This window comes from Cariama cristata, unplaced genomic scaffold, assembly GCF_000690535.1.
Source record: "Cariama cristata isolate BGI_N322 unplaced genomic scaffold, ASM69053v1 scaffold12634, whole genome shotgun sequence".
NCBI lineage: Eukaryota > Metazoa > Chordata > Aves > Cariamiformes > Cariamidae > Cariama > Cariama cristata.
Genome location: NW_009614702.1, coordinates 15,262 through 37,406, shown reverse-complemented (window position 1 = coordinate 37,406; position 22,145 = coordinate 15,262). Strand labels below are relative to the sequence as shown.

The 22,145-nt window shown below is 51.7% G+C and overlaps 1 protein-coding gene across 1 annotated transcript; it reads left to right on the top strand.

Annotated features, from left to right (window-relative positions):
• Positions 1-9,329: 9,329 nt before the first annotated feature.
• On the top strand, positions 9,330-21,676 carry LOC104161189 (aryl hydrocarbon receptor-like; the record flags this gene model as incomplete). The annotated part of the gene is made up of 10 exons (XM_009699526.1): positions 9,330-9,366; positions 11,134-11,240; positions 16,035-16,124; positions 17,094-17,217; positions 17,506-17,636; positions 18,469-18,671; positions 18,783-18,892; positions 19,232-19,373; positions 20,086-21,190; positions 21,515-21,676. Coding segments are annotated over exons 1-10 (2,211 nt in total), but the record flags the coding sequence as incomplete, so codon positions are not given.
• Positions 21,677-22,145: the final 469 nt, after the last annotated feature.

Here is a 22,145-nt window from a genome sequence, read left to right as displayed (position 1 = left end):
GGGAAAGAGGAAAGCCTCATCCTTTTAGATGCAAATAGTGATCGCAGACCTAGTTGAGTCTCTTTTGCAGCTTTAAAACAAACCAAAAAAATCCTTAAAAGGAGCTCTGGGCAAGCCCATGTACAAAATCAAATTATTTTATATGACTTTATTCCTTTTGGTGTGAATGCTGTAGTGGTGTTGCTCTCTGGCAAGCTGTGCTAAGATAAAGTTCACCTTAGGAAGGCTCTTGTTCAAAATATTCTGCTTGTTCCTTCCTCTCCTTTTCTTTTTTTTCTTTCTTTTTGGTCATCTGCATGCTTAAGGTTTTTTTCCCCTTGGTCTGTCAGGGAGCAGCATTAGGAGGGGCCGCCGGAGCAGCCGGGGTCTGTCTGCCTGCCTGCGCGTCGCTGAGCCGGGTGAGCTCGCGTGCTCCGACTCCCACTCAGCATCCTTGGAAATGTGAAATGGGATCCTGAGGAACCAGTTTTAGCTGCTGAATGCTGATAAGTCCCTGGTGAGATCGGATCAGAAAACACGAGTGGTTTGGGGTCTTTTTGTGTTTATTAAGAGCAGCCAGCCCATCCCAGAGCTGTCAGAAGGCAGCTCAGAAACAGGCAGTGCAAATCCTCGTATTGACCGGGGAGGAAGGAGGATCTGGCATCTCTCTTGCTCGAGTGTGTCCCTGCTTGAGCGCTCCCTGAAAGAAGACCAAGGAAAAACAAGGGTAGAAACTGGGGTGTGCTGCCGTACCTTGTGAGGAGAAACATCTTTGCAGGTCTCAGGTGGTGCCAGTGATCACTGAGAGCAATTCAGGTTTATGTCAGCTGCCGTTTCTCCAGCCCTCATCTTAAATAATTCATTGGGTGCCAGAAATGTCTCCTTCTCCTGGCTCTTTGAAAATTAATTATTTTTTAATTTGATTTCAGCATCTTGGTTGATGTGTAGCTGATGTATGGGGAAGTTTGTATGGGCTTAAGTGATTAAAAAGCAGGTGGGTTCTAGACCTTGGTCACTGGTAAAATCTCTGGGAGCTTCTCCTGTTTTGTTTCGGGCTCCCAATCATCTTCCGGCCATATGATAAATTCTTTACAATGCAGAGCAGGCTTCACAGCTCTTGTTAAACACGTACCTGCGTTTACATCGCAGTGGCAGATCTGCACCGGACGAGGTGGATTGACTGAGCTGTGCAGTGGAAGCAAACCTGGTGTTTAACTGTCAGAGATGGCCGAGAGACCGCATGCGAGAAGCATCTGCGCGTGCTTTTATCTGAACGGCGGAGTTTTGAACATTTGACTCGGGAAGATATTGCCAGGAGGTCTTTGATTCTTTTAAAAAGTTGTGTTTTTTCCTTCATTCGTGAGGATTTTTATGCTTTAAATGGCCTAAAGTGAAACTGTCCCTGTTCCCTTTCTGCCTGTCTGGGAGCACGACTAAAGGCTTGCATTGATAGAAATCAGAGGATTTAAGGCTGCTCAGTGTTTAATCTTTGGAGTGGTTTAGGGATCATCAAACATTGTCTTTGTTGAGAAGGGTTATTTATCAGAACAAACATTACCTCAGGCTGATGTGCCAAATACTGGGTTGAGTGTCTCTGCTATAAAGCCCCTGGTGCTACGTGGTGGTCTTCTGCAGGTCTTCGGAAGTGCACAGGACAAGAGCATCCACGTGTGTGTTTGTCTGCTAATTCTGTTCCTTTTTTGTGTCTGGTAAACCTTTCCCATTTAACAAAGCGGGAAGCAGTTCAGTGCCAGGTGTTTGCCACGTGTGTTCAGCATCTCTGGGGAAAGAGGGCTCTTGGCCATGATAGCTCTTGGCCATGATAGCTCTTTGCCATGGTCTCCTCCTGGAAGGAGACACCTTTTTTGTCTTGTACAGTAGTAATGATCTAACATCGTTTAGACAAATGTTGGGCTAAATCGTGTGGACAGGGGTTCTGATGTCAGACAGGAGGTTCTCTCTGATTTTGATGATCTGAAGGACCTTCTGGCTTCTAGCACATAAAGCAGCAAAATGCCTTGGGATTGCGGAGTGCCTGCCCCAGGACAGCAGATTATCCTGTGGCACAGCACAGGGCCGATGAGGATGGTTGGCCAGCCAGATCTGATCCGCGGCAGGGTGGAAGAGGCTTCTCTTGTGATGGAGCAGCACCCCTGTGCTCTGCGAGATTCTTTTACCCCGTTACCTGGCTTTGCAGCCCAAAGTGTATACAAATGCTTTCTGGCCACGGGAATGCTGCTTACCATGACAGAGGTGAATTTAGGTGGGGGAGCAGGGCCACAGGAGAGCTGGAGACATCAGGAGAGATGTCCCACCAGGGAGGTGGGTCACCTGCCAGTGGTCCAGCACTGCCCATCCCACGTGCCATCCAGCTGGGTAAAGCAGCACTGACCTGAACCCAGCACCGTTAGCCTGGACCAGGAGGACCAAAAGGAGCTGCAGTTGGCTTCCAAATCAAGGGTCCTATCCAAATGTCAGTGCAAGTTGACTTAAGGGCTTCTACCTTCTCCTTTCCTATCCAGGTCTCTACAACATTCCCCCCCCCCAAATGTCTTATTTCTTTATTCCCTCTTGGTGAGACAAATATTTTTAATTCTCGTTCACCATCTTAACCTTCACCCCTGCTCTGCAGGAGGCTCTTTCAGCGCGTGTGGCTTGGTAGAGATGGGAACATCACAGAATCACAGAATTGATTTGGTTGGAAGAGACCTCTGGGATCATTGAGTCCAACCTTAACACGCTGCAGGGTTACTGCTGCCTGGAGCTGAGGACCCAGGTGCTGTGGTCTGCATCTCCCGCAAGCCCAGGAGCCCCCTCCTCTCTCCCCGCTGATGCTGAGGACCGTCCCTGGAGCTGTACAGTGAAGCCACACCGCCTTGCTCCTGACATCCTCCCCTTCCTCTCCCCTACCCCATGTCTTGCTGTTGGGCGGCCGGGGCCATCGCACCGGGGTCTGCACGGCATGTCATACCAGATGAGCGCCGGCAGCTTAGCCCGGCGGTGCCTGGCAGGCTGCTCCCCTCTAATCCCTCCCCATTCCTCCTCTTGATGCTAGGGCCCGGCAAATGCTGCTGGCTTACGGAGGGATCCCTGTTTCTTCTGCCTCCCTTGCCTTCTGGAAAGGGGGAGAAGAGAAAGGAAGATGCTCCAGGAGAAGGTTTGTTGCTGGGTCTCGCTGTGCATGGTGATTTGCTAGCAAAAAAGGAAGGTGCCGTGTCGTGTGGCTGTCAGATAACATCTGTGTTGCTTGGTCCACTTAAACGCCTGGTGGGAAGTCAATTGGCAGACCTCAGAATGGGCAAGGGCTCAGTTCGGAGAAGTATCTTGCCCAGTTTGTTCCTGCAGCGTGCTGGGAAGGTTGTCCAAGCTGTGTTTCTCATCCTACAGCAAGCCAGACCCTTCTGGGGTGTGAGACCTAGCCCCACCTGAGCACTCGCTTGCCCTTGGGGGCCAGCTCGGTGTCCCCAGGGGGTCCTCTGCCTGTCACAGACCTGTGCCTGTGTTGCTCTGTTCCCAGGTGCCTGCACAACAAGGCTTTCATGGGCTTGTGCTGTTTCAGAGGGCTACAACATAGCACGGCTTTTCCAGCTGCTCCCCAAACTGAACCTGGGGAGGAGGTGGCATGGGGTGGCGCGCTGCCTGGTACGCAGCCGTTTGCTCATTTGACTTGAGGTGGTTGCTCTGGCACCGACGTTCAGCAATTGACCTGCAGCTTTCATTTCACAGGATTTCTCTCGAGGCTCTTGAGTCAAGTCTAGGGTTTATAAACGGTAGGAAGAGGGGTAAGAAAAGCTTGATCCATGGTGCTGAGAGGTGCATGTTTGAACCCCGCTGCTGGGCCTTGCTGTAAGGGCCAACTCTGCTTTGAAATGGGGCTCCTTGGAGATGCAGATGCACCTCTACCTTTGTGCAGCATCCTACCTGGAGAGCTGGGCTTGCCAACAGCCAAAGCACGGCCTCTGGGCAGCTCAGATGTATCGCTAGCTGAGAGGAGAGGAGGAAAATATCCTGGCATGTATTGCGGCATTAGAAATTTTGGGCACAGTCCGTCATCGTGGATCAGAGGGTGGATGTAGCCTTCGTTTTGGGCTGTATGTGGTTTGGAACTATGCATGGTATGTTTGACATGGAAGGTTAATGTCATCTATCCAAAATCTGAGCAGTTTGCCTCTCCCACGTGTTTTTAAAAAATAACACTCCTGCGGGTGTTGAGGGTTTGGAGTTTTTCCCAGAGTCCTCTTAAAATCATAGGTGGCACCTGTAGGATCGATGTGCAGCCTCAAGGCTGAGCCTAACCCTTTAAACTATGGTATGAATCCAGTTATTGCTAGAACCGTGACGGCCCGAAAAGTACCTAAGTTGCTCCCTGGCAGTTGGATCAGACTGGAAAAGTGCTTTAAATTGTATGGTTATTATAGACCCTATAGACTGTGCCCCTGAAACCTCTGAGGGCTTGAGATGGGGACGTGCGGTTGTTTAGAGATGACGAGTGTTGCTCCCTTGTTCACTTCGGCTGCTCTCCCACCTTACGAGCTGTTCAGCCACGTACTGCAGATAGCTGGAGCAATAAAGCCTAAGGGATGGTTTAAGAAAATAAAGCCTAGTCCTATGATCACCCTGCTCTCTTAATTGCCTAGGTAATGAGCTGGCCTTGGAGGAGCAATTTAAGCTGAGGAAGTCTTGTGACTTCCCTTAGGTAAGCAGTTTTCCTGCTGCGTGCTTTCCTTGCCAAATATTTCTCCCTGGCCCGCATGAGGGTAGCTGGTAGGGAGCTGTCGGAGGTCCTCGAGGTTTACGTTGTGCTCTCAGTGGCTGCCTTCTCTGCTGCCTACAAGCAAACGGGTGTCTCAAGGCTCCTTCAGATGCAAGCGTGGGAGCAGAGGTGGCAAGAAACTCCGGGTTAAGGTTTCGGGCTGGGATGATGCACACCTAAAGTTCCTGGGGGACGAGTGGTGGGAGCGAGAGAGCTGTCGATGCTGCAGGAAGAAGGGAAAGCCTAGCCAGTCCTTGTCATCTTTGTCCTTGTTTAAACTTCTGCCTGTGCTTCTCCCTTTGAGACCCAAGTGCCTTCGGTGACAGAACAGAAAGCTATGCGTAGTGAAGGCCGCCTTGCTTTTAAAAGTACAATTAGATCTTCTAACAGGGCATCCATTATTCACCACGCGTGTTCACGGAAGGTGGTGTATCTGCACCGTTCAGGCAAGGGATAAATAATTCAGCTATTTAATGAAATTTATGTCAACGGGGAGCTGTGGCAGGTATTCAGAAATGGTAAGTAAAACCATAGTATCCATTATGAATAAGCAAAAAGAAAGTCAGAAAGTATTTGCCAGTTGTTGGAAAATGGGCTCCATACAGCTGGGCGGTGAGAAATGAACTGATGGTTCAGCAAGCTGGGGAGGAGATGGCTCTGCTGCCCGGTTTCAGCAAATCTCTGCCCACTTCTCTCACCATTTCCATGATGCTCTTTCCTTCTAATGCATTTCAGACACTCCACATTGGAGGAGCTGCTGGCTGCATCCGCTAAGTCTTCCTTGTATATGGAAGTGGAATCATTTTGCATTGGCTAGGAAGAGCTCAGTTCATGCTCAACAACAACAAAGAAAATAAAATCCCAGAATGGGATACACTTTACTAAGTGCATGTTCCTGTTCTTTGCTTCTCAAAATAGTTGGAGACATGTAAGCTTGCTGTAAAACAAGCGGATTAAATAACAGAGCAGTGATCAGATTTGGCATGCTGACGGCGTAGGTGCCATCGGAGAAGCCAGAGAGGAGGTCGCAGTGCTTCGCGTGCCTTCACAACAGCAATTTAGCTTTCCACTGGTTTGAGCATGGCAATTAAGAAGGCATTTGGGCCAAAGTTTGCTCCCTTAGCATCACGCCGTTGTTCTCCACGTTGCATGCTCCTGCTGAGATGTGGCTCTGTCAACCTGCGGGGTTCCCACCAGTAGAAACAAAAGCTCTTGTGCTGGTTTCACTGGAGCGTTGCAGAATTCGTGTGTCACGCCGGAGGGACAGAACTGGGCTCTTCCTCAGCTTTTTTAGGTGGACACACGTGTTCTCAGGGGTGGATGTGGCAGGTCTTGGAGGTTTCCCCCAGGCAGTGTCCCCGGGGAGGGTGGCAGGCAATGCAAGCCCTTGTTGGCAGAGGGACCTTGCGAAGCCGAGGGAGATGGATGATGTCTGATACGGGCAACCTGAGACTGCTGTGGTTGGGAACTGCTACCTGGGACCCATGTGAGCTCATCAGCAAAACTTTTCTTATTTGTTGGGGAGACCCCTTTATTTTTTTATTTTTAAAGGAAAATATCATTCTGACTGGGGGCAAAGCTTCATTTGTGTTTAAGTGACTCTTCTAAATTAAAAATTTAGATTAAACATGAAACAACCTCAGTCCATTCAAAAGGAAATGAAAGAGGTTTTGTGTTTTTTTTTTTTTCTAAATTTCCTATATTTTGTTTCTTCTTTGCAATAAAGTGCAGGAAAACAATTTTGAGGGGTTATTTAATGTGAGAACATATGTACTGAGCAGCAAAGGTGCAGGTCCCTCTGCCCATGAGCATCTGGGAGCTGGAGAGGTAGGTGGGAAAGGAAGATTGGGAGATATCTCACGGTAAGGTGTTTACTCCCATGTGAGCAGGAGACCTGCTTTGCAGGGAATCGGCACGAATGACAGAAGGAGAGAGGTGGATAGAAGGCAATTTCATTAATAAATAAATCAACCAATCTCTCCTTCCCCCAGAGAGCAACTGATATGCACTGGGGCATTGAGCCCTACAGCAGAATGCTTGCAGGGAGCACCATGACCAAAACTCCTCTTCTCTCTCCCCCCGACAAGACCTGCTCAGACTAATAATTGCCGTGCACGTGTCCCTGCCATCACCTGCAGCTGGGTTCAGTGTTTTCTTGCCTCCTTTAAATGATGCCAGCAATGGTGGGGAGACACGACCCCTTGATGCTCTTGAAGAGCCATGAAGTTGGGTTTCCTTCTGCTGCTTCTCCTGTGTCAATGCCTGGAGTGGGTTTAGCACCGAGTCATCTCGTTTTCCTCCTTCACAATCAGCGGCCGATCCGAAACTCTGCTCCCACTTGGAGGTTTTGCCGTGTGGAGGGAAGGGGGCTGGGAGATATCCTCTCAAAAATGTTAATACCCGCTTGTTGGTGCAGAGATTTCTCAGGTCTGCAAAGCTCTGGCAGGTTCAGGAGTTCACTGGCAAACCTGGTAGGTAACGAGGTGTGCCTTCAGCATCACATGAAACAGCTTCCCAGGCTGGGTCCCGGGGGAAGCACCAGCCTGGAGATGGAGGGAGGAAACCCATCCCCATTGCCCCCCCCTCACCCAGCCCTTCTGCTCCCTGGGGGTGACAGCACAGAGCCAGGTAGCAGAGACGTGGTGAGCAACGTGGGTACCTGTGCGTGAGGACCCCCACAGTGGAGAAAGCATCTTCCTCCTGTGGGGAGGCAGATGCGGGCAGGGAGCTCATTCTTCAGAGATGGGGTCAGGTGGGGAGAGATTTTTCTTACTCTCAACTAGAAGGCTTTTGTGGCAAAATAGCCTTGCAGAAGCTTTTTTTTTTTTTTTTTTTTAATAAAAGAAATAGCAGGAAAAATGTGCAGGCCTTGCTCCTTTCAGGTGACCAACTTCTCTCCTTTAGCTTCCTCCTTCCACAGCTGCCAGTGGCAAAGGTGATGCTGGTGGCCAAAGTGAAAGAACCAAGGAAAAGCCACTTCTCTCCTTTCCTTTTTTTTTTTCCTTTTTTTCTTTTTTTTCCTTCTTTTTCCCCTGTGAATGCCTGTCCCTGTTTACACAGTGAGGGCAAAGACTGCACCTTGTCTCCCTGCCCAAGGTGAAGGCAAGTGCTGTATTGGGACGGCCACCTTTCCCTGGTGCTGAGCTCACCCCATTCCTGCCTTGCCCTTCCCCGGGCAGGCGGGGAGGATGCTGTGCGTGGTGGGGAGGATGCCGCGGCGGTTCTCCGGCTCATCTCTGCTCCATCAGTCTGATGCGCTGCGACAGTTCTGCTGAATTGCTGACCTGAGGGGCTGCACAGGGCTATTTATGGAGAGACAAAGCCAGGGGACACCAGGCAGGAGGCCAGCCTGAGATATCTGCAGCCAAGAGTGGGTCATCTTTGGGGTTATTTGGGTGACTCGGATGGAAAATGCGCTGTTTGGTGAAGGTCACAGGGACACCCACCGCCCCCCGCGGGGGGATTCTGGTTTATACAAGAGCAGCCCCTCAGCCCTGGTAGTTCGATCTTGTTTGCAGGAGCAGGCTGGGTTTGGTGGCAGGCATCTGCATGGAGGACAGTGGGCTGTCCTCTGATTTTAACTTGTGTCTCCTCTGGGCCCACAGTTTAGGAGCAACCAAGATGCTGATAGCAAAGTCTCTTTTTAGGCAGTGGTTGTGATCAAGTTTTCCTTTTGCAGGGAAATCTCAAGCCGTTAAACCAGACCTCTGAGTAGAGGGCAGCACCCTTTAGCTGCTGTTCTATCATCCAGGTTTATTTTTATCTTGCAGCTCCAGCGCAGCAGTCTGGGAGGTAGTGGAGGAGGACTAAAGACCTTTAATAATTCATAGCTCCTACATTTTTCTTCCCAGAGATCAGAAAAGCGAGTTGCTGGAAGGGCGCTGCCGGAAACCTTCTCCATCCATACCGCGGGACCCTGCCTAGGGGTTGCAACTGCCGTGCTTGCACAATGCTTTGCCCGATGGCCTGCCCGTGCCCGGGACTTTGTGCAGGTTTGTTGGGTTCCAACCCAGGCAGGGGACCCCAGTCCTCGCAGCAGGATGGTGTTCGGAGTCGGGGAGCAGTCGGGACGTGGCAGCACGTGCATGTCCCTCCTAGCGTGCTCAGGATCGACTCGCTGTGGTACAGACACGTGCTGTAACCTTAATCCTAGGCTGTTGGCCCTCGGTGTTCAAATAGTTCCTGAAATAATCTGTGCAGGCTGAGCCCGGGGGGAATTTCTTGGACCTCCCAGAAGCAGTTTTCATAGAATCACAGAACGGTTTCGTTGGAAGGGACCTTAAAGCCCATCCGGTTCCAATCCCCCTGCCATGGGCAGGGACACCTTCCATCAGACCAGGTTGCTCAAAGCCCCATCCAACCTGGCCTTGAACACTTCCAGCTTTGTTGCTGTATCATTTTTTCTTTTCATTAAAAGCAGTATTAGAATCGGCATGTGCTCTGCATTTGGTTATGGAGCAGAATCGATCCTTGGGATGGTGCTATGTCTGGTGGAAGAACATTTTTGTCCCCAGAGCTTCACGTGCATACCGGTGAGGCTCTGCAGACCACAGCAACCTTCTTTATTCCCACCTGCCTGCAAGCCAGTGCTTGGCAGATGCCCGTTGAGGATGCAGAGGACTTTGAGATGGAAGGTGAGCCCTGGCAGTGGAAAAGGGAGCGGTGTGCCTTTGCTGTGTGCTTGTCTTCCCAGCAAAGAAATGCTGATAGATGGGGGGGACTCCACTTTGGAGACCGAACCAGTCCCTCTGCTCACGGCTGCCCCGTGAATGTGGATGCTGCTGAGTTCACCTTCAGACCTCGTGGGCCTGGAAGGCTCAGAGGCACGTCTGGAGCACCTGCCTTTCGCAGCGTCTGGGAAGCTTCTGCACACAGGCGCTGAGGTCCTTCAGGATCTGCTCCATGTGGATGGAGGAGCTGAGTTTCAGCAGCAGCTTTGGCAAAGCACAAGGTGAGCCGAGCATTCCAGAGCCTGGTTTCATTTACATGCTGGTGGCTGGTGCCTTCTGACTTGCTGCTCTGTCTTGGCTCGCAGCTTTGCTCCTGCTGACAGCTTTATGGGCTGTTAAATTACTTCCAGGGTCCACTTGATGCTCCCGTCGCATCTGAGCATGGCAGCTCCTTGGCACGTGTAGAACAGGAGTTGGGAAAGGCAAATTCAAAAGAGTTTTTGCTCTCTCTGAGCAGGAGCAAGGGAGCACACCAGGCAGGCTGCAGTGGTAGCTACTGCTGGTGCCTCACACCTTTCCCCCCAGGTTCTGGTGGGAGCAGCTGGTTTATCAGCAGCCAAATACCATCCTCTGTCCTCACGGTGCTTGCAAGAAGCTTCTTGGCTTTGCTGCAGTCTCCACTGTCTCTTGGTCAGGCCTGCCATGCACAAGCTTGTTGTCATCTTATTCTTTGAATATTATCCACCCTAAAATATACCCAGGATTTATTTTCTTGGGGAGTACAGTACAAAATTTACAGACACGTCTTTTAGTTAAACTGAGTGATGGATTTCCTCATCCGTATTTATTGTGCATCGATCACTGTTAGGTTGCCTATGATCTCAGGTATCAGTGTTTGTATCCACATGTGTTTTTCTGTGTTGTTTTTCTCCCACTGTGAGCTGTGGCTTGCTTTAATTTGATTGAATAAACCCGCTATTTTGCTGAACTCTAACGAGACATCATTGATTGGACTATCTGGATTGTACCTTTCAAAATGGCATGTTCCTTATCCTGGAAGAGTGGGGTTCGCTGCAATGCCTTTTGTGTAGGGCGGCCTTTTGCTGCTGTTGGTCCGCTGACCTTTGCAGAGTTAGGGCATGCATGAGCTGATCCGTTCGAGTTCAGCATCACAAAGAAATGCTGGATGCAGTGACTCTCCCAGCAAGGACAGAGCTGCTGCCATGCCCCGAGAGCCAGTGGGGTGTGCGTGGTGTGGCACCAAGGGCTGGCTCTTACTGTTTGCAAAGAGTGGTGTGAGGCATTGATTCTGTGTCTACATTGGGACCAGGGACCTCCATGGTTGCTATTGTTAAATGATAAGAGAGATTTCCAGCTGGTGAGTTCACTAAATATATCCTTTTGTGCTACTGGTTGCAGATAACTGCTGGTAAACACAGGACCTTATAGGTATTCTGCTGATGCCTATCTGCTGTTATCATCCCTGGCTTTAACTGCTCTTTACTTGTAGATTGTTAAAGGTCGGGGGACAGTTGAGGGTATTGGGGAGGTGGGGGAAACGTCCTGTTAAAATCAACTCTTTTGAGGAGTGAAGCAAAAGGTTGGCTACACCACAGCTTCCCCTGGCACAGCATTGTCCAGCTTTGCAGCCAGGCCCACATTCCGGACGTTCGTGGGGTAGCTTGTGTGTGTCACTGCAGCACTGAAGTCCCTTCCCGTTGCTTTGTGCAGTTGCTCTGAAAAATCATGGTGCCAAAGAAGCGGAGAAGGATGGAGACTGCGGCAATGGACCAGCTCCGGGCTCGGCAGCGGTACCAGAAGGCGAGCTGCTCCTCCAGGTCAGTGCTTCTTGCTGGCCACCTCTCCCTGGCGGATGCCTTCAAGGGGTTTTCTTCTTCTCCCCTTTCCAGTTCCTTTGAATTTTACCCAAAGAGCAAGCTCTTCTGTTGATTGCAGGATGTTTTGGTGAAGCAGTGATTTCAAGTGGTGTAGCTCATATTGCTTCTGACTGAGTAGAGGTTTAAGACCTCTGCAAATCCCTGGGGCAGAAACGGTGTTGTTTCTCCTCTCCTTTTCCCATCCTTCCTGGAGAAAAATGCCATCTGTGAATTGTCTGTGTGTTTGAAAAAAAAAAAAAAAACCAAACCAAAAAAAAAAAACCCAAACCAACCCCAAAAAACCCCCACCCCAAACCAAACCCTCCATCTTGGTGGAAGCAGTGCTGAATTTCTGAGCACAGAGATTCAGCTCTTCTGCTTTTCTGTCATTGTATATAAATGGGTCATAGATGTAACATGAGAGCCAAGCAGAGCAAGACGTTTTGAGTGTGATTTTCAACATGTGCACACTGGTCCCGACTTGAGGATGTTGTCCAAACACTGGTGAAAACAGGGAAGAAAATGTCACGGAAGTTTTCCCTGATTTTCAGGCAATGATGCATGACACAGAGTACGTAGATAGATGCCGATGGGCCATATGCTCAGCCCATATACACAGAGCACGTGGCTGTATCCCAGGAGCTCTGTGAGCGGTGTATAGATGGCTCCTTTGGTGATACTGAAAGCAACACTGGTGATGCTGCAGCACGGTTGGGCTGAGCCTGCTGCTTCCATGGTTTATTCAAAGACGCCAGGAGATGACCACCTGTCTACAAACTGCACGGTGAATAGGAAGAGGTCGGGCTCCAGCAGTGTGAGGTGCTGCAAGGATGTAGGTCTCCCCTTCTCCCCCCACCAGGCACTCAGACCCAGGCTGCAGCACTGGCCCCTGCCTGGCTGTTGTCCAGAGCGGGGCAAGTGTGCTGGTCAGCCCTAGCTCCTATCCACAAGCTCGCTGAGCATCTCGGTGTCTAGTAAGAGAAATGCTAAAGCCAGGCTGGTTAATAACCAAAAATCTGAGGGTTTCTCGTTGTGGGTGTAACAAAACTGTGCTCAGCAGGGCTTGCTGGAGATTGATGTCCTGCTCATCAACTCTTCCCAGAGTTTGATTCTATCCTTTTAGAGGTACCAAGCTGGGTGTTAAAAGCTCTGGGTTTAGGTTTGGCTCTCCCAGGAGTCCGTCTGCACGATGCTGCATGTGGCAGGGGCTCAGGACCTGCCTCCGTGCCCTGGGGAAACTCTCCTGCATATTTATAAAACTACTTTCACCTGGTCTGTCACCTTTGACATCCAAACTTCCTTTGTCTTATCTCTTGGTTCACCCTGATTCTTCCCTTCCCCTTCCCTAATTTTCCAGCCTTCCTTTTTTGCTCTGTCCTTTTCCACCGAGGCTCTCTCCAACAGCAGTCTCAGAAAGGTAGGGTATCTTAAATTGAGGTTAAGCATGAAAATCCTTCTAAAGAGACCAAGGCCTTCGCAAGGTTGAGAACTGGGTGGACAGTCTCTGCCCAGGTGCACGGCAATGCAGGTACACATTACTGGCTGCAAGGTATTAAATCTGCCGGCTGCTCAGTGCTGCTAGGGAAGGACCGAGTGCTGCAAGATGTTGCTTGCTCCTGCTGTGGCAGAGCAATGCCTCCGAAGCTGCTCAAAGGGTTAAAGTGCGTTTGGCAGCACTAATTAACCTCTGCAACAGATTCCCACACACTGAGATCAACCCCAGTAAATAGAGGGAGCGTTTGTGCTCAGAATAAAGGGAAGGAGAAGGGGGGAGAAACACTGATCTGGACAATGAAACAGGATTTGGCAGCCAACAATAGCTGGACTTGGCTGAGACTACGCGCTAGACCCTAATTAATCCTGATGTCTATACATTGCGAAGTGGGGGAAGCAGGCCAGGACTGGCTACTGTGGCTTCCTCGCCTGCAGCCAGGTGAGTGGTACAGGATGGTTTTGGCTCTGGACAGCCATAGGGCTTCTGGGGTGTACACTGCAGGAGAACCCCTGCCTTCTGGAGGGTTCCTGCTTCTGCCAGGAGTGTCCCCACAAGGACCCATTGCCCTTAGGGAGGGGTGGCTGGATGGTGCTGTCATGACAGTGAAAGCAGTTTGGCTTTTGAGGAGCAAAAGCGATGATTTTCTTGGGTTTTCATGGCCTTTGCTCTTAGGCAGCACCATGGACTTGAAGGTGTTTACTGGAAGTCTATCGGGATCACTTCAGAACCGGGGAAAATGAGTCACGGAGTGATGCTTACCACTTGGGGTCAGGGGGAGATTCCTATGGGCTTGCTCCCAGCCCTGGCAAGGTGATGACAAGGTCTTCAAAGGACTGGGCTCTGTGCTATAGAGGCTTGCTCGTCATGGTTGGCAAAGGTTGGTGCAGTGCCTGCGGCACTTAGGGGTGCTCCCCTGGATCCTGCCAGTGCCTGTGTTACCAATATTCTTCTGTATTATCAGCTCCTGCCTGGTTGCAGAGAGCAGAGATGGAAAGCCAGGGCTCCTGGGATAGCAGCTGCACTCCCAAACTGGTAGGGAAGCTCTTCTGCACCTTCTAGTCTTCATGGATCTCCAGGTGCAAAGGACACTGTCAGCCAGCACCCTGGTCCCTTCTCCTGTGTCCTGTCCTGCCAGCCCTGGGGCTACTGGCTCAGAGAAAACACCCAAATTACTTCCCAAATTTGTTAAGCTGGTAGGAAGGAAGCCCTCTTAAGGAAAATCGAGGCTCTGAGCAGCCTAGCCCGTTCCTGCTGGGAAATGCAGTGCTCCCTTGGACGTTGACCTTGCAGTCCTGGAGCTCAAGGAGAGGATGAAAGGGTCAGTGTACTGTAAAATATGTAAGTTGTGTAACATTAAAAATGCATCAGAAACTTCAGATTGATGGCTGCATTTGCTGTTTTCTGTGGGGAGGGCTTAGTGCTTCCAACCTGCATGGGCGAAGCAGCTTGAGTATTTCTTTTGTGAAAACAGAGCACAGAGTTGAGCCTATTTGGGTGGAGGACATGCACAAACGAGCATGTGCTCCAGGATGGGCTGTAAGCGTTGTGTAAATCTGTACAGGACGCAGAGAGAGAGCTCCAGAGGAAGAGGAGCGTCTTGTGGCTAACGTGCATCCCCGGTGCGGGTGGCTGCAGACATCCTTTTCCTCTATGAACACTGATGCTTGGTCCTTTTGCTGCCGTGTGGTGCTTTGGAAGGATGGTGCTGTGCAGGTTGGATGAGTGCCCTGCAGTAGGTCGTCACCGGGTGTGAGTTTGGGGTGAATCATTTATCTGCCGAAAGGAAAAGGAACTCTGAGATCAACCAGCGATTCTGTGGTTTTCCCCCCAAGTCCAGGGACCACACTCAGTCTGGCCTCCCTCCTGCTTTGGAAGAAAATGGCTTTTCAAAATCGGATGTTTCTGCTACAGTTTCAAAACCAAACTCTTACGCTTTAGCTTTCACCTTTTCTGTTTTCACTGGTTAAGGCTCTTTGCAGCGCTGGGTTGGCCACCTCGACCACAGGGTGAGCGATGCGGGAGGAGGGAGCGGGCAGTGAAGACAACACCTTTCTTGGCTTTGTTCCTTGCCCATGGACAGCCAAGCAGACACACCACGGTCCTTCTCTAGACCTCTCCTCTGGCACCTGAGGAAGACAGGAGGGATGCAAACAAGGCCAGGAGCTAGGCAGATTTCTCCCAAACCATCCAGAGTATCCCCATCCACCTGGGCCAAGCAGCAGCAGGGAATGCCCGGCCAACGCTGGCAGTGTGTGGTGACCTGTGGTGGGTTTGCTGTCCTCTGAACATCCCCCAGCTTTTCCAGCCTCACGCTGCCCTAAGCCACACGTGGCTGCCAAGACCCTCCTGGGCTGTGGTAAGGATGGGACCTACATGAGCAGAGCCATCCAGGTAGATGCGGGTCAACATGAAATGCTGCCGACATGAAATGCTCTTTTGATTCAAGGTTGTCAGAAAGGCTTGTTTCCGCCAGAATACCAGAATGGACCAGTTCCTGATGGTGTCCGGTTTTGTGCTGCAAGCAGTTCTGAGACTTTTACTTGCTCTTCACATAGGAGGAATATAAATGTCCAAATCTGGGTCTGAGCGAACGCTTCCAGAATGGAAGCAAAGTTTTCCATCAGTTTGGATTAGGATACGCCTGAGCAGCTGTACAGAATTGCTACATGACCTCAGAGGAACCCAGCAGAAGGTACCATCTGTTTTCTTGGTGAGCACAGCTCTGCCAGTGTTGATCCCCGTTTTTCTCCAGCCCGCCTGCAGTTGGTGGAGTTTACTCAGGCAAGGCAGAGCGGAGGAAAATGAAAGAATGAGCTGCAGACCTTGACCTCTGCTAGGTAAAGCAGACTCATCAGATCTGCAAAAACCTGTGTTTTAGGCGCATGTGCTCTGGCAGTGCGGCAAGGTATGTGCATAGAGGCAATTGCGAGGATGCAGATCTCTGGTGCTGTTCCCGTCCTACAGGAAGGGTATGAAACCAAGAAGCTACTTGAACAGTGCGTCGGAGGATTTGGCGAGAGCCAGGGCAGCACCCAGTGTTACGATAGCGAGGTGTCATTGGGAAGGGCTTCGTTTCCTTCCTAGGCTTTGTCTGCTGCTCTACACCTTTCTCTTGGTGGGGCAGTGACTCAGCTGCCTCCTAGCTGGGACCAACCAGGACTTGAGTGACCAATGTCCAAGCAGAATGGAACCTGCCATCATGCTAGAAAAAGGTGATGTAAGCGTGGCGTGTACCTGCTGATCTCCTCTCTCTCCCCTAGGCGCTCAATGGCTTCGTGCTGGTGGTGACATCAGAAGGACTGATCTTTTACTCCTCACATACGATTCAGGACTATCTGGGATTTCATCAGGTTGGTGGGACACCTCAGACTCACTGTGATGGGTTTGCAGAGTGGATTTTTTCTTGGTGGTGGAGTCCCAGGTTCCCTGCAGGGAGAAAGCTCTGCAGGGATCACAGGGTTTCGGGGGGCTGTATGGGGGTTTTCCTTGGGCTTGTGAATTTGGACCCTGTGTTGCCAGATGTGGTCACTGTGAGGTGTCAAAGCAACTTTGCTAGCCCACAGATGCTTTCCACCAACCACAATGACAGGCGTGAGGTTCACGGCCCTCTTGTGTAATGCCATGGTGAGATGTCTGGGGTTCCCTATCCAGTTTGCCTTCAGGGACACCCGCTCCTCTGGGGGACCCCTGGTAAATCCCATAAGGCTCCGATGCTTTCTGGTTATCTGAGCGCCCAGGTAACCTGGAAGGCACTAGGTCAGATTTATGAGGAAGCAGGACTTACCTACAGTCCTTCAGTTACCGTGGTTTGGTGTTGCTCCCACACAGCTGGCTTTCCCCATCACCTGGGGTAGATGAGGACTGTCCACCTGGACAGAGAGAGCCAATGTCAAAGCAGTTGCCTTGTCCTCTCAGGAACAGTGTAGGGATGGGGTGGCTTTGCTGCTCTTTTGTTCTCAAATCCATGTTTTCATCTCATCCCATAAGTCAGCGCTAGGATGTTGAAGGACACCATGTTACGGGGACGTGTGTCGGAGGGGAGCTGTATTGCTGATGCTTGTGGCTCTTTAGGATGGGTGGGGGGAGGTCTGGCACAACATGGGCAAGGGGTCCTTGGAGCCAGATGTGCTGTCTGTACCCACCAGCATCAGCTCTGGTGGAAGGTGTCCAACCTCATTCAGCCAGGGACCTAGTTGAGCACCATGGAAACTGGGTAAGATATGGCCAATGGGGGCTGTGACGGGCCGTTTCCAGGTGGGACATGAAAAGTGGTACCTTGGGACAGTCTGCAGAGCTCATGCGTTGCTTTTTTCCTGTAGACAGATGTCATGCACCAGAGTGTCTTTGAGCTGATCCACACCGAGGACCAACAGGAATTCAGACGCAACCTCCACTGGGCCCTCAACCCACCCCACGTTCCTGAGGGTGAGCCTTCTCCAGAAGGTAAATGGAGGCTGGGAAGCCAGGCATCCTGGTTGGCACAAGATGTGTAGCTCGCCACGTACGCTGAGGAGCCCAGCTCCCTGCCACCGCTTGCGTGGGGCTTGTGTCCTTGGGGCTCAAGCAATGGTATCATCTAAACCTTGCCACTTTCCCCAAGTTTCTGTTGCTCTGCTCTGCAAACTGCTGCAGTGCCCGATGCTGGGGACCGCCAGCCCTTTCTAGGGACCTCCAACCCTCGCTGAGAGGGGGATCTTTGCTTGCTCCTCTCTCAGTCTCTCTCTCCCACAGTGGGGAAGAGTCTTGACTCTTCTCTTGTTGCGTACAAGCCGGATCAGCTGCCCCCAGAAAACTCCTCCTTTCTGGAAAGGAGCTTCGTGTGCCGCTTTCGCTGCCTCCTGGATAATTCCTCTGGCTTCCTGGTGAGTACGGACCTGGGCTGTGACCTCCAGAGCAGGAGGGGCACAGGCTTACCCCAAGGGGTTCATGCCACTGCTGAAGCATAAAAGTTGGCCTTGAAAGACCCAGCGCTCCTTTCTGCCGTGTGCAGCACCTCCTTGTCTCAACAAGGAGATATTTCTGCTGTTTTTCATAGGTTTGGTGTGTACCTACAACCTCTCCGTGTGAGTTTTGTTCTTCTCCTCTCAGAGATGCTGAATCTTGAACAAAAGTGATTTTCCTCCACATGTTTTGCTAGGTTTTTGTGTTAAAGACATGTCTTAAGACCCAGTAGGTGGTGTTTATCCCTCCTCCTCTCTGCTGCAAGTTAATGGGGTTCTTACCTTCATAACCACAGGTGTAACAACACTGTCTCTTCCTCTCATCCTGCTTTAGACTGGAAATTCAATACAAAGGGTCCTGATTGTCCCTTGTTTAGAAGCAATACTATGATCCCTGACGAGGCTGTGATATAGCCCAGTTAAAATGCAAAGCAGCTTGTGCATTGTGTGATGCTCTGATGCAACTGCAGCCTGTGCCTGGTCCTGCAGCCACCGTGTGTCCGAACCCCGGGCTGGCAGCAAGCGGCTGGAGGGGGAGAAAGCAATGGGCTGCTGCTGTGGGGAGCTCAGCGTAGCATCCCTTTGATCTTCTGTCTTATTTTAGTGGGGAGCACTGGAGTCGCAAGGGACAAGCCACAAGGGATTACTTGCATCGATTCTGCAGCGAGATGGCTTGCTTTCTGTGCAGCTTTCCTCTTCTCTTCTCTCTCCATGCAATTTTCTGTGTGACACTGAACTTTTCTTCTCTTCCCAGGCTTTAAACCTTCAAGGCAGGCTGAAATTCCTTCATGGGCAGAACAAAAAGTCTGAAGACGGGTCTGCACTGCCACCCCAGCTCGCTTTGTTTGCTATCTCCACCCCCTTGCAGCCCCCATCCATCCTCCAGATCCGAACCAAGAACATGATCTTCAGGACAAAGCACAAGCTGGACTTCACCCCCTTGGCGTGCGATGCCAAGTAAGCAGCAGAGCTGATTTGCGGGCTTCCAGCGTGCCATTCCATACCTACCTGGGTGATGTCCCACCCCAGCTCTGCCTCTGAGCTGGGTGCGTTCTCGATCTCACACAGGGGGAAGATCGTTTTGGGCTACACTGAGGCGGAGCTGCGGATGTGCGGCACCGGCTACCAGTTCGTCCATGCTGCTGACATGCTGTACTGTGCTGAGAACCACGTCAGGAGTAAGAATACCTTCTCTGGTCGCTTGTGTCCACCTCTGAGGCTGATGAGTGGGCTGGGACTAAGGGCAGCTCTGTTGGCTGCCGTGTTGAGCCCAGCAGCTCTTTCCCCATAGGATGCTTTGCTTTATGCTTTGCTGTGATGCTCTTGTCACTGCAGGGACCTTGGGGTGGAATGTAGTGAGGGGTATTTAGCTGGGATGCTGTCCCTTGCATGTGCCAGCCATGCTACTGCTGTGACTCCACCTGCCTATCCTGCCTGGAAACAGCAGCATTGCCAGAGGCAGCCCTGCCTTTGGTGTCGTGCTGACAGCCCTTGGCACATGTTCTTCCTCCCGGTAGTGATGAAGACAGGGGAGAGTGGCCTGACAGTCTTCCGCCTGCTGACAAAGGAGAATCGCTGGAAGTGGGTGCAGGCCAATGCGCGACTCGTCTACAAGAATGGCAAGCCCGAGTACATCATTGTCACGCAGAGACCCCTCGTGTAAGTGCCATCTGGGTCAACCCAGGCTGGGATGGGGACAGGCTGGCTTTTTCCATCGGTGTGGGCTCTGGGATGCCCTGAACAGGGCAAGTTGTTCAATTTGTTCTTGCTTCTTGTGCCTTCTAAAGGAGCAGCCATAGGATACTGTGTTTTGATGTTGTTAAGCCCCATCCCCCTCTGCAAGGCTGCCCCGCATGTATAGGAGAGCGCTAAGCAGTGCCCTGCACCTCACATCCCTGACTCAGTGTTCAGGGCACTGGTCCAGACTGGGGAGACTGGTGGCTGCTCTCCAGCAGCTGTTGGGACATGTGGGTGCAGGAGCAGCAAGGACCTCAAATGTGGCTGCCATATGGCAACAGCCTGACATCCCTGTCCTAAGGGGTGGCTGCAGCATAGGTGAGCGGAGCAAAGGTGTGACTTCGGTCTGGCAGAGCTCTGTTACCCTTGGCTTTTTAAGTATCCTCTTGGTTATGCTAAAGATGTGTGGTTTTGTGTGTGTGTGTGTGTGTATATGTAAAAATATACATGCGTGCATGTATCTGTACGTAAGTGCATACATAAATGTGTGTGTGTGTAGTTCTGCTCGATACGTGTGTGCTGGTCGTAGCGAAGGGGCTTTGACGTGCAGGAATCACAATTATCCATGGCAGAAGCACTTTGTGGGGTGTGTTTGTGCACATGCAAGCTGCAATCTCCTCTTCCTGCCCTGCAGAGATGAAGAAGGAGGAGAGCACCTTCAGAAACGGTCCGTGCATCTTCCCTTTACCTTTGCTACAGGAGAGGCGCTTTTATACCAAAGCGCTTACCCTCTCCCAGTCTTCCCTGACCCTTTCCAGAGCAAAGGGAAAACCAGCAAGTCTAAGAAGACCTCCCACAGCTATGGAGGGCACTCTCAGCAGAATGGCATTGACCCCAGTTCTCTGCTGGGTGCCGTGATGAGACAGGACAAGGCGGTGTACGCCTCCCATCTGGCTCCCGCCCCTAACCACTCCTTCAGCAGCAGTTTCGTGGACCATCTCAAGGACGTGTCCTTGCTGGATGCAGGAAGAGGTGCCTGGAATATGGGCGCTACTCCAGTTTCTTCAAGGGAGGACAGCGTCAAAGAGGAGCTGGTGGATTTGCAGCAGGAGGACCCTCTCTTGGCCACCCTGGACTCGCTCTCGATTAAGAGTGACGAGAGCTGTTCCAACAATGAGCTCTTCAGTGCGCTGGAGGGCCTGGGGTTGAATGCTGAGGACCTGGAGCTCCTGCTGCTGGATGAGAAAATGGTGATGGTCAATATGGACACTGATCGCACCCCATCCCTGAACGGCTTTCTCACCAGCAATGAGATTCTCTCCTATATCCACACCACTCTGGTGAGCAAACACGAGGGAGGACAACAGGTCTGTCCCCTGCCAGGCACATCCCTGACCCCACGTGGAGGCACCACTACATACCAGGCCCACGTGGAGAATGAGGACTCGCAGTACCTGCCCCAGCATGCGGTGCAACCCGGCATTGCCCCAAGCCAGCCCACTGCTCCATTGTGGGAACAGCACCGGTACAGCATGGCACAGCCCCTGCTGCTGCCAGAGCCAGCCAAGGAGGAAGAAGAGCCATCTGATGGCTCACAGTGGAGGCCAGATGGAGAGGAAGTTCTGCTCCCCTTCTTCCAGCTGGCACGGGGCACCCAGGCACCCAACTCGCCCTCAGGAGCTCCCTGCCCACAGGAGCTACCCAGGGCTCAGCAGCCGGAGGGTGACTTCATGGCCTTGCATCCTACCCAAGAGGATGCTCGCACGTCCTTCTCCCTGCCCAACCAGTGCCAGGGCCGTGTGGGACCACCCAGCCAGCCAAAACACCGTCACTTGCTGATGAATGGGTGGCCTGGCTCTGCTCCACACCTCTTTCCCAGCAGCAGCCGCAGCCCGTGGCAGGACTATGTTTCCCCACTCTTGGGGTCCCCAGCTCAGCCTGGTTTTTATGGCATCAGCCAAGACTTGATCTCCCAGCACCAGGGCTGCTTGGGTCCAAGGCCCAGCACGCCAACAGTGCACTTTAACCAGAACGGGTTATGCAGCATGGAAACTGTGGGCAGCGGGGGATCCCAGGAAGAGATGGCTCCATACTCCAGTTTTTTCCCCCACTTCTCATACCAGCTTATTCCCGAGAAACAGCTGAGCTCTGTTCCCTCTGTGCCCCAGCACCCTTTTCCGAGCTCAGCTGCAGGGTGCTTTGGGAGCACCAGCAGCCGGCTGGAGACTCCTGTGAGCTCCTATGGGACGTACACCTCTGCGCTGAGCCAGGAGAGCAGGCACAGGGTAAGGGCCTTTCTCCACTCTTGTGCTCAGTATTTTCTGTGCTGGAATTTCCTGGGGGTCTCAGCACAGGGAAGCATGCACTGTCTGGTCAGTAGACAGGGGTCATCTTGCTCTAGCTGGTGCATGGCTGGAAAGGAAGACTTCAGGAGCTTTTCTTTGCACCAAGAGTCGAAGAGCAAAAGACCAGAGTGTGGATTCTTCCCTTTAGAAGGCGGCTGTCTCTGGGTCTGATTTCTATATGGTTTGTTTAATTGCCAGTTCTGTACAGGGAGTACTTCCAACCATGCACTGGTAAGCTTTGATGGGTGGTACAAAGCATGTGTGAGATGAAGATCTTGTGTACCAAAAGGTCTTTCCCTTCTGGAAGCGTCCCCTGGCCTGTGCACAACCCCTGTTGAGAGCCCATCTGGCTGCTGCTAAGCCCTCCGGCATCACAAGGCGAGGTCTGCAGCCTTGGATCTGAGTGTCA